The 21,344-nt window shown below is 42.8% G+C and overlaps 1 protein-coding gene across 4 annotated transcripts; it reads left to right on the forward strand.

Annotated features, from left to right (window-relative positions):
* The first annotated feature begins 377 nt into the window (after positions 1 to 377).
* Positions 378 to 20,059, forward strand: CDCA7L (cell division cycle associated 7 like). 4 transcript variants are annotated; one of them, XM_074862973.1, is made up of 10 exons: positions 378 to 477; positions 7,255 to 7,401; positions 10,378 to 10,509; positions 10,978 to 11,337; positions 13,226 to 13,300; positions 14,729 to 14,914; positions 16,324 to 16,458; positions 17,299 to 17,448; positions 18,600 to 18,736; positions 19,071 to 20,059. In XM_074862973.1, exons 1-10 carry the CDS (start codon positions 391 to 393, stop codon positions 19,099 to 19,101), a joined length of 1,440 nt encoding a protein of 479 aa, XP_074719074.1. In that variant the 5' UTR covers positions 378 to 390; the 3' UTR covers positions 19,102 to 20,059. The 4 variants fall into 4 exon arrangements, with proteins under 4 accessions (XP_074719074.1, XP_074719085.1, XP_074719094.1 ...); XM_074862984.1 differs by having other exon boundaries at positions 16,327 to 16,458; XM_074862993.1 differs by having other exon boundaries at positions 14,735 to 14,914.
* Positions 20,060 to 21,344: the final 1,285 nt, after the last annotated feature.

Consider the following 21,344-nt stretch of genomic DNA (forward strand, 5'->3'; position numbering starts at 1 on the left):
GAAGCTGGGGAAGGCTCCCACAAAGCATTTAAGGCTGCACCATCTCCATTCCCTTTTTTTTTTTTTTAACTTTTTCCAAAAGGCCTACGCCTGGCACCTGTAAACATTTTAAATGCTTTGCAGGGTGAACGCGTATTCCCCCAGGCAAGGCCCTTCCTTTCGGACTATCGGCTGCTGCCCTGTGAGGGGGAGCTGCACCTTCCCGCCTCAGCACCCCGGCGGAGCCCCCCGGGATGGCTGTAACCCACCCCCAGCCAGGCCGCACGGGCTGCCCCGTCCCCATCCCGCCTTTCCCGCCGTCTCCGGGCGGCTCCACCCCGCCACCGCCTCCCGCTCCTCCTCCTCCTCCTCCTCCTCCCTCCCGCCGCAGCGCGGGCGGCTCCTTGCGCCATGGTGCGGCGCGGCCGGCGGCGGCGGCGGCGGCGGCGGGGGGCGGCGGCAGCGGGCCCGGCGGCGGCGGTGGCCAGCCGCGGCAAGGTGAGGCGGCCCGCCCGGCTGCGCGGAGCGGGCGGGAGATAGGCCGGGCCGCGGGGGAAGGGCGCCAGCTCGGCTGTTTTCCGCCTTGCCGGGGTAGCGGCGGCCTTTGTCCGCTCCCCGCGGCGCCGGGCGGGGCGGGGGGGCGAAAAGCTGCCCGCCGCCGCCGACAGCGGTGGGCAGCTCTTCGCCCCCCCTACCTTCCCCTCCGTTATACGTGGTCCCCCCCCCCCGTTACACACGGTCCCGGCGGCCCCACCGGGCTTCCTCCACGTGGCACGGCGGCTGCGGGCTTGCAAAGCGCCGGGGAAGGGGATGGAAGCTGCCTCTGGGGAGGCCCCCGAGGCGCCGAGCATCGGTATGGGGAAACTCCGGGGGTGCTGGGTCCTGCAGTGTCTCTAATAAAGACTGATTGGGCCGCGCGCAGCTTGTTGGGGAGGAGCTTTGTTAATTAATTAGTCCCTGTGAGCCTGGGGATGTCACTTTTGAAATATTTTTTTTTTTTTAATTCTATCCTTTGTTTTTTTTTTTTTTTTTTTGGTTGAAATGCCGCGATGCCACAAAGGCGTATTTGAGCCGCCTGAATACATGTGAGTATGGGTAAGGTTGGAGGCTTAGGGACAAACGCAGGCGTGCTTTGACCGGCGCACCCGACTGCGGTCTGGTCCAAGCCTGGCATTTGCTTGGGTGCATCAGTCAGCTGCTTGTGTGGTTCAAGTCTTGAGAGATGATGTGGTGAGTCTCCCAGGCTGTGGGAGGGAGGGAGGAGAATGTCAGCATCTCCGTCAGCTCTTGCTCATGGAAGGGTAGGGAGTTACATGGGTTTTTATGGAACCAGGAGGGTTGTAGAAACCCTGAGACGTTTGGTAGGGCCTGTGTCCTCTCAGGAACTTTGTAAACCTTCCGCCTCTGGCCTCAGGTTCTCCACTGGCAGAGTGGAGATGAGGGTGCTGTAAACGGGTTGGGAGAAAACTGATTGACGCGGTACAACAGAAGCAAATAGCACTTATATCTCACCTTGTGCTATAAGGAGGTGACTTACTGTCTGCTGGTCAGCTTTCTACTGCACAGCTAAAAGCGTGCAGTTACGTTTATTTTAAGGCTCAGCAAAGAGAAGGACGTAGTCTATTCTCAGTACTCTCCTCTTTCTGGTGGGAGCTTGTTTTTGGCTGAGCAAGGCCTTCTTCTGGCTCTTGCTCCTCCTTGCGGCACGCTGGCGAGCAGTGGGTTCAGTCCTGGCTGAGCCAGAAGGACGTGGTGGTGAAGGTTTCCTTGTCTCTGAAGTCACGGGTCAACTGCTGACTGGTGAATTAGCTTGTGAGTGAGTACGTGCCCCCATTGAAAGCAATTGCCAGGGAAGTCAGCAGCACAAAATTGTTCTGAATTGCAAGACCTGTGGTTGCATTTCCCATCCCAGGATCTAATTGAACAGGTCCTTGCACAGCAGTTTTGGTACATGGAGCTTGTTGAAGGGGTGCTGGCTGACAGAGCTTTAGCACCCAAAAAGCCTGGATGCTAGCAGTCCAGACATGAAGAGTGGACACATTACATTCCTGTGGTGTTGTACAGAAGTGTTTTGCTTGGAACGCCGGGGCTCGGAAAGTAATTAGGCACCACCACAGATGAAAGGGATGCTCTTGAATTATGCAGAATTAATTCAGAAATAGCTGTTACTACTGTTTGGATCAGCAAGAGATTAGATATTACAAAAGAAGAGATAGTAGCAGTTGACAGAGCGTTTGGACTGCATTCATATGCTGGCATGCTGGTATTCACATTATTATCTGCATTTTTGAAGAGCAGGGGATAGTTTCCAGTTAGATGCTGCCTATGGAAGGTAACATTTTACATGAGTCACCATGTGATGATGATAGTTGGGCATTCTTTATTTTAGGATAAAGTAGCTTGATAGGTTTTAGTTTATTTAATTACCAATTTAAACAAAACAATGTAGAAACCATAGCCTACTGTTCTGAAAATAGCTGAATTTACTAAAATTTCATGGTGTACTTGACTTTAGCAGTAGGTTGATTGGGGTGAAAATTGCCAAAACTTTTTGCAGGGGCAAGGGTAACCACCCTGAAAGTGCCAGGAGTGGTTGCTGTGTCAGATTTACAGGCTCAGGCATAATCCATCTTCACATTTGGTGGAATCAAAGTATCCCTGCAAAGATTGTAAAACTGTGATGACTGCTCATTTTATCACTTGTTCCTTCTTTTCTCTGAACACCCACTTGCCTTTCACCCTGCTGCCACTTGTGCCAGGAATGTACTTCACCGTCCAGAAGGTTTCAGGTTTTTGTGCTTTGATGCTGTTGAGAAATTGTGGAGATCATCTGGGATCTTCCTTGACTTCCTAGACTTTGTTGTTGCCCTTGAGTCTCAGGCTGGTTGGATGGTGTTGACAGTCCTGTTGACTGTGTGTCTAGTAGTGTGATTCTTCTGCACCATAATACGTGACTTTGCCTTTCTTTGCCTTCCACGTCTTTCACATGTTTTTGTGATGTTTAAAATTAAGCTTTCACACAATGCTGTTCGCCTTCATGATTCCAGTGGAAAGACCAGAATCTTGACTTCTGAATAGTTTTGGGTTTTTGGTTTGGCACCTATCAGCATTCTGTCTGGGGCCCTCTATTCTTGTAGCACTGCCCATAATTGTCAGCCTTGGAGTGCTTCCCTGCTCGGCTGTGATTTCGGGGCTACGAGCCAAATCCAGTGCCTGTAACCCTTGGGTGGCGTGCCTCAGGCTTGCCTCCATACGGAGCCTGGGACAAGTCAAGAGGTTTTCCGGCATGTGTTGAAGGTGTGACTTTGCACAAGTTTGGTTTGTGTGAGTATCCATTTGAGATTAAACTGGGATTATTTCAGTTTGACTCGAGTTTGAATGTTACTAAAATTATCTGTTCTCTGCTTCAAATAGGAATGTCCATACATTGTGCAAACTTTAATGAGGGAAACACAGCCCAGCTTATTTTTTTTTTTCATGGTAACAGCAAAAATAGAAAAACCGAGACCTTCTTTCTCACACAGTATGTTCTCCTGATACATCATTGTCAGAGAAGAATGCGCTAATGTGACAACTGGTGATGAAAATGATAGGTACAAATACCTCTTAAAAAAATTACATATGGTTGACAGTGGTGTAGAAATAATTCTGATGATTCCCACTGAAGCTGAGGGTGTGCGTGCAGGCAGGCATTTTCTCTTTGCAGCCTGCCAGGGTGCTGCCTTGCAGAAAGGCAAGTTGCATCTGTTTTGGCTTTGGTATCAGGAAAGTTGCGTTCTCACTTTGAGACATGAGAATTCTTCCTGTTGATGTAGAAAGTAAAACAGCTCACCCCAGGCTTTTCTTTTTCTCCTGGCCTAATAAGGCTAAGTGGGGATGGCACTTGGAAAAATGTTGTTTTGACTGGTGGGGACCTTCGGTGCCTTACGTTGCCCATCACTTGTGCAGTGAGTGCAGGAGCATTGCCAAAACAGGTCTGACATCTCTCCCAGCCCTGTTTTCTGTCTCTTGTCACCCTTGGCCTTTGGTGACAGATCTGCCAGCCCCCACGGGCACACATGAGCTGCCTGCTGCCAGTTCTGTGGGAACGGTACCTCTCCTCCATGCAGCCCAACAAATGTGGGTGCACCTCTGCGTGTACTGGCGGTATTTTGTCAAATAGAGAAGGTGAAACTGAGAGATGTCTTGTTGAGAAAACATAGTTAAGGTTGGTTATTCTGGCAGTTGTAGGATTGTGTGCTGTTCGTAGCTGGGAATATTGTCTGCTACTTTTGAAAAGTACTTTGTGGGTGTTTAAACAAGTAAGTGTATTTCATGTGCAAAAATAACTAAGCTCAATAGAAATAAAATGTCCTACTAGAAATAAGACTTTGACTTTCTCAGCAGCTGTGAATTATTTCCAGCTTTCACTAGATTTTCGGTACTTAGCTTTTTGTACCTGGTATCTTTTTGTACCTGGTATCTACCTATCTACGGCGGACAGTATTTCTCACATCTCTGCAGCATTTCAGCAGACGATTGTGTCTGAGCCTGTGGTCTCTTCATGTTGAAATGCTTCCCCTGAGCAAGCTTGAAATGTTCATCGCCTCTCTGCCTTCCTGCCTTTTTTAGGGGTTTAGTGGCAAAAAGATCCTCTTTTGAAATGCCTTCATGTTTCAAGTGTTTAGAATAGATTAATATTTTGACATTTGTGTTTGGGAAAATACATATTTTCTTTCTTGGTGTATGCTACTTTGTTGACAGAGTTAAAATGCTAGGCTCTGATGCTGATTATAAATCAGTTTGTGAATGTACTTTATTTGAACACTAAAAATGGAAATGCCTGTGGCTTCCGGAACTACACAATAAATAACAGCAAATCAACCCATCACAGCTGAGGTGTTTGGTGCAAGCTCGCCTTTGATGTCTGTCTGCTGAGGGCAATGGACTTCTGCTGGGAATAAATTTGATTTGTGATTTCAGGTGTTGAAATACTGGATTTCAGGTGAGCAAGGTTGCTTGGGAGGGTGCTTTTTTCAAAATCCTGGAGTATGCCTGCCTTGTATGTGTCAGGTGTGGTCTGTTATTAATTTAAGTCCTTTTTTTCAGTGAAATGGGGACTTACCAATGTCTGAACGGTATTCTTCATAGGCTACAGGGAGCAAGTCACAAACTAAAAGTCTTTGAAGTTCTGCAGTAAGTTACTTAAATCAGTACCTTAGTATTGGGGAATGCATAAAGATCAAGAAAGGTCTTCTACTGGAAAAGAATTTTTTTGTTGTTGTTCAGAATCAGTAATTACACCCCCATAATGGCTCCTCTGGTGCAGATGCAGAAGTAATAGGCGAAGAAGAAGAAATTAGTTAGGCATACAGTAATCACAGCAGTGGCTAACTCAGCTGTACAATAGCACAAGAACTAATGCAGTGGCTCCTGGAAGCAATTTCTTCATAGCAACGAGCCTCACAGCTCCTTGTATGTTTTTCCATTAAAATGCATAAAGCTTCATTTTTAACACTGCTCTGTACTGTGTGAATTCTGTCACAGCAGCAGAGGCGGATTCTGACTGTTTGTTTTAAGAGGTGGGGGTGAGGGAATATCCAAAGGGGTTCAAATGCGGACAGCACGACTTCTGCAGCAGTGCATTGGGTCGTGCCGTTATGTGCCTGCGAGGGTCAGTTTTTCAGAGGTGAATTCTGCTCTTGCTCAAGCAACAGTAAATCAGTTTTGCATCAGTCTACATCAGCTTTATAAAAGCAGAGCAAGAATAAAATTAAGCCCATGTATGTCCATTACTGTAGCTTATTTCAGAGAGTGGTGCTTTGGTCAAGGTGCTGCTTGCTCTTTTAATGAAAATGGAATTTTGTCAGCAACATTATTTTTGGAGAATGAGCCTCCTTTGGGCCATTTGCCTTGATACAAATAACTAAAAGAAAAAAAAATAAAATAATACTTAAAAATAATCATTATATGGGGCCCTGTATGAGCAACCTTGGTTGTCTGTGACAGCGGACAAGGGCAGGCTGTTCTCTGTTCTGGAGTTCATCTTGGGGATGTTCTCTTGAATGTTCAGGGCTGGAGACCTCCTTCGGATGAGGAACTGGCCCTTTTCACAAGGCAACTGTTGATCTCATGTTCCTGAGAGATAATGAGAGGAGTGGGAAATCCACGTGTGGCTTTAGCACACAGCAAACGGCAGAGAGGCTTGCTTCAAGGAGGAGTAGCGTGCGTGACATGTACGTGTGGTCCTGGGGATGTAGAAGATAAATGTCTGGGTGCTGGTGAGCAATGCAGATGCTTTTCTCCTTGAGCATTTCTGTGAACGGCAGCATGGTTTTGCAAGTGATACTGGGATGTGTAAAAGCGTATTCTGAAGCTTGGCAAAATGCCTTCTGCCTTGGTTTTTAGGGCTGGATCTGTTCATCCCGTCCTTCCATGCACCAAATCCTAAAGCAGCCTAGGTGGGAGCTGTGTGAAGGCTTCTTTAATGGCCCGTTACATGGAGAGGCTTCTTTGAAGTGCCTGGTGAAGTACATGGCCAGGGGAAGTGGTTGGATGTGGTGGAATGAGTCTCCTTCCATGCTAGGACTGGACTTCTCAAACTCTGGAGTTGTGACTTTGGTCACCTCAGAAGGTGCTGCTGCCTGCCCTTGGCAGTGCTTCCTTCTGGCGGGCTACATTGTGGGCTTCTAGCAAACGAGAAATGTTCTCAGTTAAAATGTGTTTTCACTTTCATAGAAAGTGTTGAGGAAAAAGCTATGCAGCAGTACTGACGAAGGAGAATGAGTTGCATTGGTTTTATTTTTGGAGTTCGCTAAATGTCTGCTAAAATATGTAAAAGTACTGGTACCACTCTAATGGTAAGGTTTCTTTGTATTTGATTAGCATTGCATTATATTTAAAGGTGTGTTCCTCACCTCTGAACCGTCATTGCTCTGTAAGAGGAGGAGCAGTGATGGGTTTCACTACAAAGAAAGGGTGCCCTGATCACGTGCTTGCAAAATGAGGCACACATATATTTTTACGTCAGAGAAGTACTCTTCTGTGGAGTTAAACACCCTGCATATCATATCCCCTCCCTAGCCCCACATCTGGTGTCTGAATTGAGGGATTAAAACAGTCTGTACAGAATTTTCCTGGAGTTCAGCTAAATGAGGTACAGTTTATGCATAGCATATTTTGTGATATGTATTTGTACTTGCATAGGAGTACAAAAATAAGTTGTACTGTTGCCAGTTTGAGTTTTCCTATTAAGTTGGTGTGTCTGACTCTATCTTCTGTCTCATTTTGAATCAGAAACAGATACCCAAGGATGTGGCTGACATTTTTAATGCCCCCAGTGACAATGAAGATTTTCTGGGGTTCCAAGATGATGCTTCCAGACAGAGGTTGTTGTCAGAGGACAAATATGCTAGTTTTGATTCCCTGGAGTCAGGAAAAAAGGTAGGAATGGATTGCTGTGTCCTGGTTACAGTCTTTGGGTGCAGTAGTACTCTGAGCCTGTGTCAAGGCTGCGTGAGCCATAACTCACAGCAAAACTCATAATCTGCAGTCCTCATATTAAAAATAAATGTAAACAATCTTGCTATCCTTTTTAGGGTTTAATGATTCATGCTTTTAAACACTCTTTCATAATATAAAAGGGAGAATGGGTTTCATTAGAAGGTGAGTTTAAGTGCAGTAGGTAAGTATAGCAAACAGGAAAGAGAGAATTACCATCCTGGGCTGACGTGCTCTGGATACATAAGACAGTGGAAATGCATGGTAATAGATGGGCATTTGTGAGTACGAAGACTTCAGGGTATTTCTTCCAGAAATGTATCTTGGTGCTGTTTCTGCACTAAAAAAATGTTCTAGTGGTGGTGACCCACAGAAACCATCAGCTCCTCCTGCTGCGATTGTGCGATTTGCTGATTCTCTGCTCTCTTAATGGTGAAATAGCTTGGATCAGCATAATGATTTTTCATTCTCTGATTTGGTAGCTGGAAGTACCAGCTGAATTCACAGGAAAGGAAGAGAACGGGTGTGCTGTCCTGACTGCCAGAAAATTCAGTTTTTAGTCTTTTAGAAGCTTCATAATTATATACTTGATAGATATGGGCTAATGTGCTAAAAGATACCACTGTCAGCTGTGCTCTCAAAAAGGTGCCTCCATTCTACCAATAACAAAATTTAGAATACCTTTTTAAATTTTTTTTCCTTTTCCCAGTCCATCAGGTCAGTACCTGGTTAAGAGGTGCTGAAGACAAGGAGGATGACTAGTGTTAGGAAGGGACACAGAATGAGGCTTGTACAAGTATGTACTATTTCTGAGCCTTTGTAGGCAAATGGCCTCTCTGCCTCGGTTTCCCAACTTGTGAGATGGATATTATGATAATGATCTTTGCTGCAAAGCATTTTAAAATCATCTGATGAAAAATGGTGTGGAAGAGCTAGGTAAAACATGCATTACTGGGAATCCCAGTGAGACTTGTCCCAAATTTACAGCTGGCACGGCAGCCTTCCTCACCATTCCTGTGTTTCTCTTGGGCTGAGAATTATTTTAACTCTCCATCAGTATTGAGTTTAACTCCTTTACCACTAAATGGTACAAAAAACCCACAATTTTTTTATCCTGAGTTCCATCCATTTATGATGCCAAACACCACTGTTGCTGAGAAAGACCATAGGTACTTGTTGTGCAGAAAACTAAAAGGTTTTGGCGTGAAGAGCAAAATGATGGGAAGTTTATAAAAATTCTGCAGTTATTGGGAGAGGAGGCAGGGCAGCTGCCCTGCCGGGAAGGTGAATGAGATGTTGGTGCATCAGGTGTTCCCTTGGATGCTGATGCGTAAATACATTAAAAAGTAGTGACCTCTGCATGTCTGCTTTTGCTCAGGGCTTTCTGCAATTCTACTCCCATAATCTCTGCATTTTTGCTGAGTTTCAGCTGTTTCTCCTATAGGTATTTTAACTTGTGTAGACCATTCTTCCTAGGTGTAACAGCATAGCTGTAGGTGTGTTATTTTTAGTCACTTTAGCTAACAAACAGCTTATTTTTACCCCCCTAACCTTCATTGTGGAATTTCATGAAAACATAGAATGCATAAAAACTTGAGCTTCCCTCCAAGAAATGCAATTTAACTTGAAAGTAACTTCCCTATTGTGTTTGTTCCTTTCTCAAGCAGCTGCACTGCAGCTATCGACAAAAGAATAAAGTAATTTTGCTCAGAGAAAACTCATTCCAATTACCCATAATAATTTGTAGGAGATGTTTAAGTGTAAAGAAACAGCATATGCAGTAGCTCCCCCCTCCCCTTCCCCTGTAAGTTTTTGCACTCATCTATTGTATCTGTTTTTCACCAGATATTAACATAAAGAAGTGTGTAATTAAAGTCAGGGAAGGGAGGGAATTGAAAGGAAGAATAAAGATACTTAGCAAATGTATCGTATGAAAGGTCATTTTTGTATCTGGTGTGGGAGGAAGAAATGGCAGAGGAAAATTGGGGATACAAACTTGCATGTTGCTGATTTTCAAGAGGCAGGTGTGGTGTTATGTTCCTACCATGGACAAGTTTTTCAAGAGACTAACAGGGTCAAGTTGACAGATGGTCTTCTACTAATTCTGATTGGAAGTATGGAAATACATTTCTGATTTAGTAAAGGCATTGTGTTTAATTGGTATGTAACGTGCATATCGTGAAGAGTGTTTTAATGAGATCTTAGGTTATTTTTCATGGGCTGACTTTTTACTTCCTAGACTGTATGCAGAAATCTGGGATCTGACTACCCTAGAACACATTTGAACAGTAAACCGCACTGTTACAACAGAGAGTTGAGCAGTTGGAAGGTGGAGGGATGTTAGTCAGGCTGTTCAAAGCTCTGTGGTTTTGTGTTGGTATCTGTCACTTCAGTCATGGTGTAATAGCATGAGAAGGAGCAGACTATCTCCAGGAGCCTTGAGTACTGCTGCAGCAAACCCAGAAGAGAGTGTTTCTTCTACTGCTAAGTGAAAAAGGGAGGGCTTTTTGTTACTGTGGTTGTGGTTTGTATTTTCTTCCATTCAAGGCCTGTTTTTTTACATCCAGAAGAAAACATACAAAACAACATAATAATTTACACATAAGAACACTGATTTATTTTTATTGGGTAGTAGCGAAGAAGAGGAGGAAGAGGGGAAGAAGAAAGTTTCCCCCACAAGAAGCAGCTCCGTTAAAGCCCTGTGCTCAAAATGAGGAAAAAAAAATCTGCTAAGTTAAAACAACTCAGTGCTGAAACTTTGAATGTCTTCTACTTTTTTCTTTTGACAGGCTTTGCCTGCAAAGTGCAGTATATGCCATCTAGTTGGTACCTGCCTGAACCTCAGAACAGGTTTATTGTGACTGTGTGACTACTCTGTATCTGACTGTCTCTCACGGCTACTGGCTGGTATTTTTACAGGGGGTTCGATTTCAGTCCAGATACCTTACTGAAGAACTGCGGAGGATTTTCACTGAAGACACTGACTCTGAAACGGAAGCGTTTGAAGGCTTCGCTTCAAGCGAGGTGGATGTAAACAAGAAGGTAGTTCTGGTAAAGGCAGTCACCTACGCGAGAATGTATATGTTGGCTTCTTTTTTTCTGTCTCTTCTGTGTAAAACTCATGTTCTAGTAGGAGTATTTCTGATACACCGTGATGTTCTTTCTTCACGCTGAAGAAAAATATGTGTTATCTTAAAAGAGAGAAAAAGCTTTATTTACTGTAACATCACATATTAGAAATGAGAACTTCTTCCTCAGCTTGTAGACAGACTGTGCTGGACAATACTGTTCCTCTGAAGACAGCCATGTCTGTATCCAGACAATATTAATACATAGATTTTGTGTTGGTCTCTGCATAGGAAGAAGTCATGTACTGTGAACTTTTAAAAATTTTTTGATTATGGTGAATTTATGACAGTACCTTTGGGTGGTGAGACTGCTGCCTAGAATTAGTGATTTAAAAATTACCTTTCTTGAGTCATAGCCAATAATATTACATGGGATTCTTCCCACCTCTAGGCGATGGAGTCGGACCTGAGTGATGAAGAACATGAGAAATTATTAGCTAGTGAGGGAGAAGAGGAGGAAGAGGCAAAGAAGAAAGTTTCCCCCAAGAGAAGAAGCTTTGGCCTTCGTGTTGCCTTGCAGTTTCCCACCAGAAAGTCGTCCGAGAAAAAAGTGCCTGAACAGGCTTTTTCTAACTTACCTCTAAAGGACAGTGAGTCCCTCACACCTCTTTCAAAAGAAATAAGCTGCAAGCAGTGGGACAAACTAGAGGGCTCTGCTTCAGAGTCTGAAGAAGACATTAAAGAAACACAGGAGGAAAGTTCCAGTGCTCTGCTTAAGAGAGCCATGAATATTAAAGAAAATAAAGCCATGGTAAGACTTTGGAGCAGTGGTTTGTTCTCTGACATTTATATCCAAGTACTTAGCTTCAGCGCACTTAAGCACTGGTGCTGTGCTGGGACTTTGGGAAAATGTCATGGTGGTTTGTGTTTGAATTTTTCTTCTGGGCAAAACCCTAGAGGATCATCAGCACTCAGACGTTTACCCCTAAAATAGCCTCAAGTAGGATTAGCATGCTCAGGTTTAAAACCAGAGCTGAACCAAACATTTTGTATGCGGTTGTGAACAAAGTTACGGATGCCCAAGTTGCAATGTCACATTCAGAACATTTCAGAAAACCAGCTGGTCCCTTCAGGTGGTTTGTGGCGTTATTTGCACAATAGAATTTCTACTTTTCATTTGTCTGACAGATCTGCTGCAGTTACTGATTGAAAAGCCAGCTAAAAACTGCTAAGGACGATAAATGTAATTTTTCATTTGTGTGGGATGTGGTGTTTACAGTTATGCTTTGCTATATAACTACTCAGAGGGTGCGTATGTGTGCATGTAGGTGTGGAAGAGAGAGTCACTGATCGTTCCCTAACGCTTTTTCCTCTATTGTCCAAAATGCTGCCAGCTCTCTTTAATTACCACGGTGCCATGCAAATCCAAGTTGATGTTGGGTCCTCAGTGGCTCCTTCAGTTTTACGGTATTCCAGGAAAAGTTACAGCTTCCAAGCAGTCTAGGGGCTCCAGTACACCTCTTGGGTGTGTGGGCCTGCAGCTGCCGTGTAAAAACTTGCTTTAGTTTTGTACCTGTGTTTCTAATCTGTCTTGTATCCTCACTGCTGTTGTGTTGGTCTTGCTGCTCTTCCACCCTTCTCACCTTCCCCTCTTCCTTCTAGTTCAACCATTGTGAAATTGATTGGCCATCCTAGTTGTGGTAATGTAATGACATTAAATAGCTCTTAATAAATGCCACACTAACATACTGAGAAATGCTATATCCAGCTTTTAATCTCATGATTGGTACGGTGGTCTCAGAGACCTAGCAGCCTGGCTCATTCCCACTATTGCTGGCTTTTCAGAAGATAGCCTCATCCTGGCCTTCCGGAACACGTCAGTAGTTTTTTGGACCTGTCAGCCACTGCTTCTGTTGAAATGTACCTTCAGGACATCTCCTACATGGTGCAACAGATCATCTTGCTGAAGTGCTTCTGATACTGCATACACCATGGTTAGGGGAACTGCCAGGGGGCTTACTTGTTTTGTGACTTTGCAAGTGAGCATGTACCCATGTATGCATCTGTGTGTATCTGCACAAAGCAATGGGTGTGTAGCATTACTGGCTGTGGTTTGCATCATTTGTGAAATCACTAGCTGTCAAGTTTGAAAAAGGGATGTTCCTAGTCATTGCTAAGAAGAACCACTGAAAAATGATGAGCAAAGTTTCCCTGCTGCAGTGTCACTGCTTAAGGGCTGAGTTCCTTGGAAAAAAGCACAGGTGTCTCAGTAGTCATTCAGTAAAATAGCCCACAGAGAACATCTTACAGCCTTCTGATCAAGGGCATCTTGTCTTCCTTTTCTCCCTCCTGTCATAAGAACTGTGAATTTCTCATTACCAGTCATAGATATTGTAACCATGTTGAAATGCGCTTCTTCAAGTGTTGTTTTGACAAGATTGGATGTAATTCTAGCTAATTCTAATTCCCAGTAAGATGGGAGCTGTGAAGTTAGCACTGCCTGCAGAGTTTTACTCATTCAGGGGTAAATGAACCCCTTTTATGAGCCCCACTTAAATAAAGTGCCTCCAGAAAGGTTTCACGAACTGAAATTTCATGTGTTTAGATATAATTCGGAGTGCATGTAAAAGTGGATGATAGGTGTTGCTTATTTACAAGTTTGCAGTGAATTTTCAATGTGGCATCACTGTCGATTTCAGCTTGCCCAGCTGCTGGCAGAGCTGAATTCCATACCCGACCTGTTCCCGGTGAAAACACCCACCTCGACTCCTTCGGTAAGTCTCTAGTACTGGCTAGAGGTGACAGTTGTTTTTTCTAGATTTAGGATTAATGTGTTTCCTGATGAAATGCTTTCACCAAGTTTGTTTGGATTTTCTTTTGTTTTGGTCACTTTATTTGTGTAGATTTGCTATTGGTCAGTATTTAAGTACCAGAGGTTATGTGAGGAAATGGAAAATTTATGAAGAAATATGGAGACCAAGGTGACTCTTTATCATTTGTGCCCCAGAAATACTGTTGAGATGCTAGACAAATGTCTGTGTATGTGGGAATAAGGAAGAGAAGTAGTTTTCCTTTGGGTTTAGATCCTGTTAATTTCCCTCTTGCAGGCTTTTTCTTTTAAAACCCACAAATGCTGATGAAATTGAACCACTCCAACATGAATCCGAATGATACTGTAGTTATTTCAACTGAATTTTCTTGGCTAGAAGCACAGAAGTATTAACCCTCTAGGTTCTGTATAATGTTTTTCCACATATATTATAAACTGGAGAGATTTGAGGAAAAATGGAAGGGCCATGCCTTTGGGAAGCCCATGTAGAAATGCTGGTGTGGTGCTTGTCAGGTGAAAAAGTGAAGCCAAATTATACAGTCTTTGAAAGGCTGGAACCTTGCTAGCTCTAGTTAAATGCTACAGAAACTTAAAGTTATCCTTTGAATACATACATAAGCCTGATACGTTTATTTAGTGTCTTTACTTGGGGAAGGGGGAAGGCATCAGGATTATTCTATTTACCTCATCTGCTTAGTTTCTGACTTCCAGTCTGTTTCCTTGTAATGTGCCTTTCACCTCTTTTGAAGGAAATAAACTAAAGTGTATGGTAGCAAGCAGACTTGCTTCCTACATCTTGTATATACTGTCCAATTTAGTAGCTGCCTTTATGGTAGGTGTCCGTGCATGAATTGAATCATGCAGTCATTGGCAGGTGTGACATTATGAAGAGGGTATCTTGTGCCTCCTAGAAATGTCCAGGTCTTAGGAATCTGGAAATAGGAGAAGCCCTTTCAATTAAAAAAAAAACAAAAACAAAAAAAACCCCAAAATAACCTAGAATTTGAATTATTCCTTGAAGGTGTATTCAGGTTGTGGAAAATCTGAACATTTAGCTACTGAAGAATAGTGAGAGCTAGCTTCTACCTTGATATGCCATACATAAAATTTTGGTATAGTTCTGTGATGTTAATTGGAATAGAATCTGACTGTGAAGGTGTGGCATTTAAAAGGAGCAAAAAAGTACAGTGTGTAGGGAGAACACTTAAGAATGCTAGAAATTGGTGAGGTTTGGCTTAACAAATAAGGTATGTGAGAAGAACTGATTAATTCACGATAGTACTAGTGCATTACAGACATTTTCAGATCATTTCTGGTGTTTAACACTACAAGCATAACTGAAAGGACAGTTACTGGAATTTTCTCTTTCTAGAAACAGAAGAAAATCCCAAGGAGGACATTTTCTGAAGGCCAGATAGCACGTCGCATGAACCCAACCAGGAATGCTCGTCCACCAGAAAAATTTGCCTTGGAAAAATTTACTGTGTCGGCTGTCAAGTTTGCAGAACACTTCCATAGCTATAGACAACAAAACCTCTTGAAGAAGAGACTCAGTGTGGTATTTGCCAGACTTTGGTATCTCCACTAGTCAGGGATTAGGAAACATTTAAACTGTTGGCCAGCACTTAGAACAGACATCACATCCTACAGAAAGTTAGCGAGAACCTTTGGTTGGAATTAGCTACAGAAGAAGTTATTTTCAGGCCTTCCTGCCTCATCTTTCACCTGTTAAGTGGGTTCTACTTGTGACCTGTGTTATCCAAACATAACATGTCAGTTTACTTATGGTCTTATTATTTATTCATTATCTGAGAATTACTAGAGACCACAATGTAGAAGGCCTTTGAGTGGCAGGGCAGTGGGGCTGGTGGAGATGGCAAAGCAGATCTTCTCTATCTTCAGACTCAGAAAAAATTAGCAAAACCCTTCTCTGGAAATAGCAGAGTTATAGCTGATAGTGATGGATGCCCTCGACCCCCCCTTCACACTCCAATGTGAATGAAGGAATCTGCACCAACAAACTGCTGTTGCGTTGGCTAGCCTTTCAAAAGTTGCAGGTTTTATTCTTCCCCATTTTTTAAAAATCTGGGTTTTTTTCTCCCTTAGCTTATGGTGGTCATTTGTCTTGGTTATATTTACTGTATAGCCTTTATGAGGAAGGCTCTTTAAGTCTGCATCTGCAGAGGCTGGATCCCAGTTCTGCTTGTAGGAATGAGTGCTGGGCATAGTTGAAGCAAGTGGAGTAGCACTGAATGAGAACCTGGGCTGGTAAATGACTATTTTGGAGAGAACAGAGCTGGTCTAGGGTGAAGGACAAATGAGGTGTTAAGAGTCAGGTAGGGGGAAGGCTGTAGATCAAATGAGACTTGGTACCTGAATAGGGGTCAAAGAGAATGATAATTGGAAGGAAAAAAAGAGCACTTAATAGTGAGTGGAGGACTCTCTTCCACATAACAAACAGGATAAGAGGAAAGGGCTGGTTATGGCAGGAGTAAGCTAAAACTTCAGTAAAGGTTTTTTGCAGAACATCAGAGATTGTCACAGGAGAAAGCAATCAGAGATTATGCTAGGAGATTGAAGGAAAAAAGCATGGGAAGGCAGATGATGGTCATAGTTCCTTATTTTGAGAAGGAGGAAATGGAGTGTGCAGTGGAATGGAGTGTACAGTGGAAGTGTGCAGGGAATGCATGTTAGGGATTTGTGGAAATAGAAGTAGCAATGATGGGAAGGAAGAACATATAAACAGAACAAATAATAAATGGAGTAGAGAAAAGATGAGGGAGGAGAGGGAGAGAAAGAGGTGGTGATGATTTGAGAACTCTATTCCCTGTTCTTCCAGTGGTCCACGAGCCTGTAGTCCACCCCCTCTAGACTGCATACACATTATAAATGAAAGAATTTGTCACCAAGTTTGGTGACAGAGTCTTCATGACACCAGACAAAAGGTGTTGAGATGAGTTTGTTTAGCAGGGGGATTGTGGAGTGCGCAAAAGGAGGAGATCATCAAAGTACTCATCTCACCGTCCAGTAGAGGATATTACTGAGGAGGACTTGGACAACATTGCAATCACTGTTAAAGACAAGATCTATGACAAAGTTCTAGTAAGTGGCTGCTGTATTCTTTAGTGTGTCGATGAACTTGAAATTGAAAGTCTCTTAGTAGTTCAGTGGTGTTTGCTAAAAGGTATGCTTTCCTGAGGTGCTGGAGAGTGCAGCTCGGCATTATTATATTACATGAGCAAAACTTTGAAAGCTTTGCCAGGCTTCTGTGGGCTTGCCTGTGCTGGTTGATATGCCCCACCAACTTTTTGCTTCTGCAAAGAAGTGCTTTCTTGCCATAGAGCTAGTAAGTGGAATTTGCTATAGCTATGACTCACCACTGATGAGAGTTGACATCCCTTTTATCTCTCATTCTTACAATATAAATGTTGTGGCGGTGGTGATTGTACCATTAAATAATAGTGATCCCTGCTGCTCCCTCTGGAAATGACATTTCTGTATGGGTTGGGTAGTTTCCAAAGCTCTTGATGGAACTCCTCCCTTTCCTTCACTGGATTTGGCTACTATTGTCATAAAGATCTAGATGATCAGCTTACTATATATTTCATGCTTCATTGTATTTGCAGACATGAGTCACATGGTAATTTTCTGAATAGTTTTAGCTTTTTCCTAGATAAGAGGAAAGGATCAGAACTGCAACATGAGGTTCGTGTAGTTTGAGACTCCCAGTGCAACTGAAGCTGGGCAGTGTCTCTGTAAAATTCCTAGCATCTCTCCAGATAATTATATGATTTATCATAACATCAGGTAGTTCTTACTAAGTTTCTCATTGCTGAATTTGACTTTGGTTTGAAGTTTGTGCTTTGCTATCAGCAGATATATTGCATCAAGTATTTAAGATGTCCTTCACACATATGTGTTTCTCCTCCTTTCCAACTTCAGGGTAGTACTTGCCACCAGTGTCGACAAAAGACAATTGATACAAAGACAATCTGTCGCAACCAGGGCTGTGGAGGAGTAAGGGGGCAGTTTTGTGGACCATGTCTTCGAAATCGATATGGGGAAGATGTGAAATCAGCACTGCTTGATCCAGTAAGTATCATTTCTTGGCCTTGGAAAGAAAGTGTAACGTATACAGTTTTGTTAGTAAGCTGTGATGAGTATACACTCAACATGGTGTTCAAAGCTTTTTGCCATGAGAAGATCTGTAGTACTCTTAGGACTGACACTGATCTTGTTAGAACTCAAGTGGAAGGTGCTGGACCTGGGTTACAATCCACCATCTTTGGACTTTGAAGATCCACTTGCTTACCAGATAGTGGAGGAAAAGCGTGAGAGCTTTTAAGGAAAGGAATCTGTTCCCTTTCTGAAAAATTCCAAAATGTACCCTTTTTTTAATGCTCTCAGTAATGTGGCGTGCAAAGAAGGTTCCTTGCTTTAGATTCTAACTTTTAAATATGAGGAAAAAAAAGAGAAGGATACATAAAAGTCTTGGGGTTGGTTCCCTTTTCTCTGTTGTCCCCTGAGGCACTGAGCAAGGAGAGAGCACAGGCTGCTGCCAGAGAATAAGGCACTGGGTACTCAAAGACCTCTCAGCAGAATTGCTCTCTCTGTGCTCAGCTTGTTCTGGGACTTCCTGTCCCCCACCGCTGCTTTAGAGACAGGCTTCGGGGCTGGTCTGAAGGACAGTGAAGCACTAATGGCTCTGATGTGCTGACCCAGTGTGGCAATGACTGCTATTCTGTAACACGGGCTGTTAGCACCTACATGTCTATGTTGAGTTGCTGAGCAGCTGGGAGATGCCTGAATTCATGTACATGCTGGGTAATTGAGTCCCAGGAATCGTGCTACACCAGCAGGCAGAGCCAAAGAAACTTGTCACAGTGGGTACCCATCTTCTTCTAGGGACTTCACTACGGTCAACCTAGCATAGGATGAGTTACCAATAGGCATTACAGATGCCTTTAGTCTATTTGAAAATTAATATTGAGCACATCAGAGAACCTGAGTCTTCAGAGTAAGAAGTATTCAAGCAAACAGGGTAGTACTTAATCATTTCTTTAATCCTGCAGAATTTGGAAAGGGTTAACAAGGTTGGCTGGCTGATAGAGGCTTTTAAAACCTTGCCCTGAACAATCACACGGTAGGGAAGCCATACTTATGTCTGTCTGAACAACAGGAAGGTGAATATAACCTTGCTCATGGCTTGCCTTTACCCTGCTCCCACATTCACCCCCTTGCAGGCCTGGATCTGTCCTCCTTGTCGTGGGGTGTGCAACTGCAGCTACTGCCGCCGGCGGGACGGGCGCTGTGCCACAGGCATGCTCATCCACTTGGCCAAGTTCTACGGCTACAACAACGTTAAGGAGTACCTGGAAAGGTGAGGGCCATGCCCTGTGGTCATTCCTTTTTAAAGTATTGTGGCCCTTTAAATAATACTTGACTTCTGTGGCCTAGGGCAGATCCTGGACCTATGCAAAAGAAGTCTCTTGGACTTCAGATTTCTCTTAGGCTGAAATCAGCTTCGTTAGTGACTCATACTGTCTGTTTGCTTAAGAAATTGAAATGCTTTTGCGCCTATTTTGAAGTCTGTATTATTGCTTGAAACATTCAGAAGTGCTGTTTTGGGAGTTGTCATCTTCAGCAATTGTCTGTTTCTGGGGAACCTGAGTTTCCTAAAAAGCACTAACACGGTTTTCTCACATGTCTTCTAGTTTACAAAAACAACTGGCGGATGATAATTGAGAACACTCAACTCAAGCTGTGTCTGCAACTGGTCAATATGCTGACAAATTTTAACTTCAAAAGGTTATTACTATGTTTTATATAAGATAGAATTGTAGAGTATAGTATATGCGTTTCTGTGTCACAAACTTTTTGATTGATGTGGTCTTATGCAAAAGATCTCTCAGGAAAATGTTTTGGTAGAGAAATCTACATGAACAAACCTATACATTAAGTGAAATGGCACTCTTGAACCTTGAGTGGTTAATTTTTAATAGAGCTACACAACCACGTGATGGAGAACTTGATCAATTTGAGCAATATTTTTATTTATGTAATTGTGCGAGTTTGCAGAAAGGGTGTTTAACAACACCCTGTAAAGCATACCCTGTCTTTAAAGAAACAAAAATCCCCTTGTGTTTCAACTTGAACATAAAGATTCAGTTTTCCAAGATTCAGTTTTCCAACCCTTGCTTTCTGAACCTATTCCTCCACCTGTGGTTTATGGAACTTGTCCCTGCAAAGAAGGGAAGGATACTTTTATCTGAATGCCATTATATTCCAGCCAAAGCCGATGCAACCTACCTGTGGGAGGATGATTTTTTTTTTATTCCAAAGTGCAATTAATGACTGAAACATGAAAGTGAAAGAGTGTTTTGTAAAAAAAATAAAATAAAATTTAAAAAATTTTAAACATCATCCCAGTAAAGAAAAAGAATTGCTCACTGCAGTTTTTGTGTGATGCACCTGCTGCCTGAACCAACCACCTTACAGCAGCCATAGCTGGTTTAAATCACAAAGTTCAAGATTATTTTTTTTACATATAGTTCATACTTAGATGTTTTTTCATATGTACAACCAAGCTTTCAAAAAACTTTGTTTAAATGCACCATGTTTGTATTGCAGTATGATTATATTAAAATTCTTGTAAGATACACGTTTCATTTTATGTAGAGAGAATAAAGAATAATCAAGAGGAGTATTTTCTGAGTCAAACTCCACCCAGATGCTGATATTTTCCATTTACTTGCCTGTAGCTGGTGTAATGAAGGAATGCTTGCAGATCAGTAATCATGTGGGGAAGCACATGAACACAACACTGATGTATGAGGAAATAACAACACAGAGGACATAAATTTTACACTAAGGACTGTGTTTCTGTGAGGCAAATCTTCTGCTCCAGCTGACTGTGAGAAATTTTTATCTCCCTTTGCTTTAACTACAAGGCAGATTGAGAAAGCAGCGCATACTATTGCAAGCTTAGTACTAAACCACCAAGAATAAAGCTACTCCTGCCGGAACCCATTTAACTGGTTTCTCCTTGCTTTTCAAAGTCCAAACGTAAGTTTGCCCTCTGATTTTGGTTTTATAAACTGGACATTCAAAAACATTCTTAGTTTCCCTTAAATCCACTGAAATAGCCCTTAGAAAAGTGGCTGGCATTGCTGGAGTCAGTTCCTTGAGCCGGGCTTCAGCTGTGGTTCCCAGCTGGAAGTCCCACCAGGTGCTTGCAATAAACATAGGCACATGGTTTACCTGGTGTTCTGTAGTGCAAGACCAGAATAATTTGGGTTTAAATAGTTCCTTATTGCTAAATACTTAAAGCTACATTTGAACATAGAGATTTAGACTGTTGTTGGCTTGGTTTGCATCATCTCTTTGTATGAATGTGGAGGTATGTACCATCTGCCTGGACTAGACTTCTGGTTTCATCAGCATGACCTTTTATTGAAAGCGGGGACTGGAAACTACTTCACTTACAGTTGGGACTTTGAGTATGCCTGTGACTGAACATGCCTGTCAAAGTCAAGTGCTCAGATTTCCTCCTAATTCTTCACTAGTTTATTATGGTCAAGTATTCCAAAAGGTGGAGAACTGCACTGGAGTATTTAGCATACGTTTGTATAGTGAGATATCAAACAGGTACTTCAGCATAGTTATGACAGATGAGTTCTGTGCTGCTGAAGGGCCACGCACTTTCTGAAAGATGCTGGCTTTGTTAAGTTTGTGGTGTGGTCTTCTAACATAAACTAGCATATATAATGTTTCACATGCTGGTTGTGGATTTTAGGAGTGTTTATGTAGAAACAGGAAAGTTTATATTTGCAAATACCAACACAAACACAGAGACCACAGCTCACAAGGTGCCTTGATACCTTCCTCATACCCAGAGAAGGAATGAACAGTATTGCCCTTTGAGTGACAGTATTTAAAAAAAAATCCTCTGAAAAATTCAGGCTACCATTTCAAAAAGCAACAATCAA

The sequence above is a fragment of the Strix uralensis genome, chromosome 1 (assembly GCF_047716275.1).
Source record: "Strix uralensis isolate ZFMK-TIS-50842 chromosome 1, bStrUra1, whole genome shotgun sequence".
Lineage (NCBI taxonomy): Eukaryota > Metazoa > Chordata > Aves > Strigiformes > Strigidae > Strix > Strix uralensis.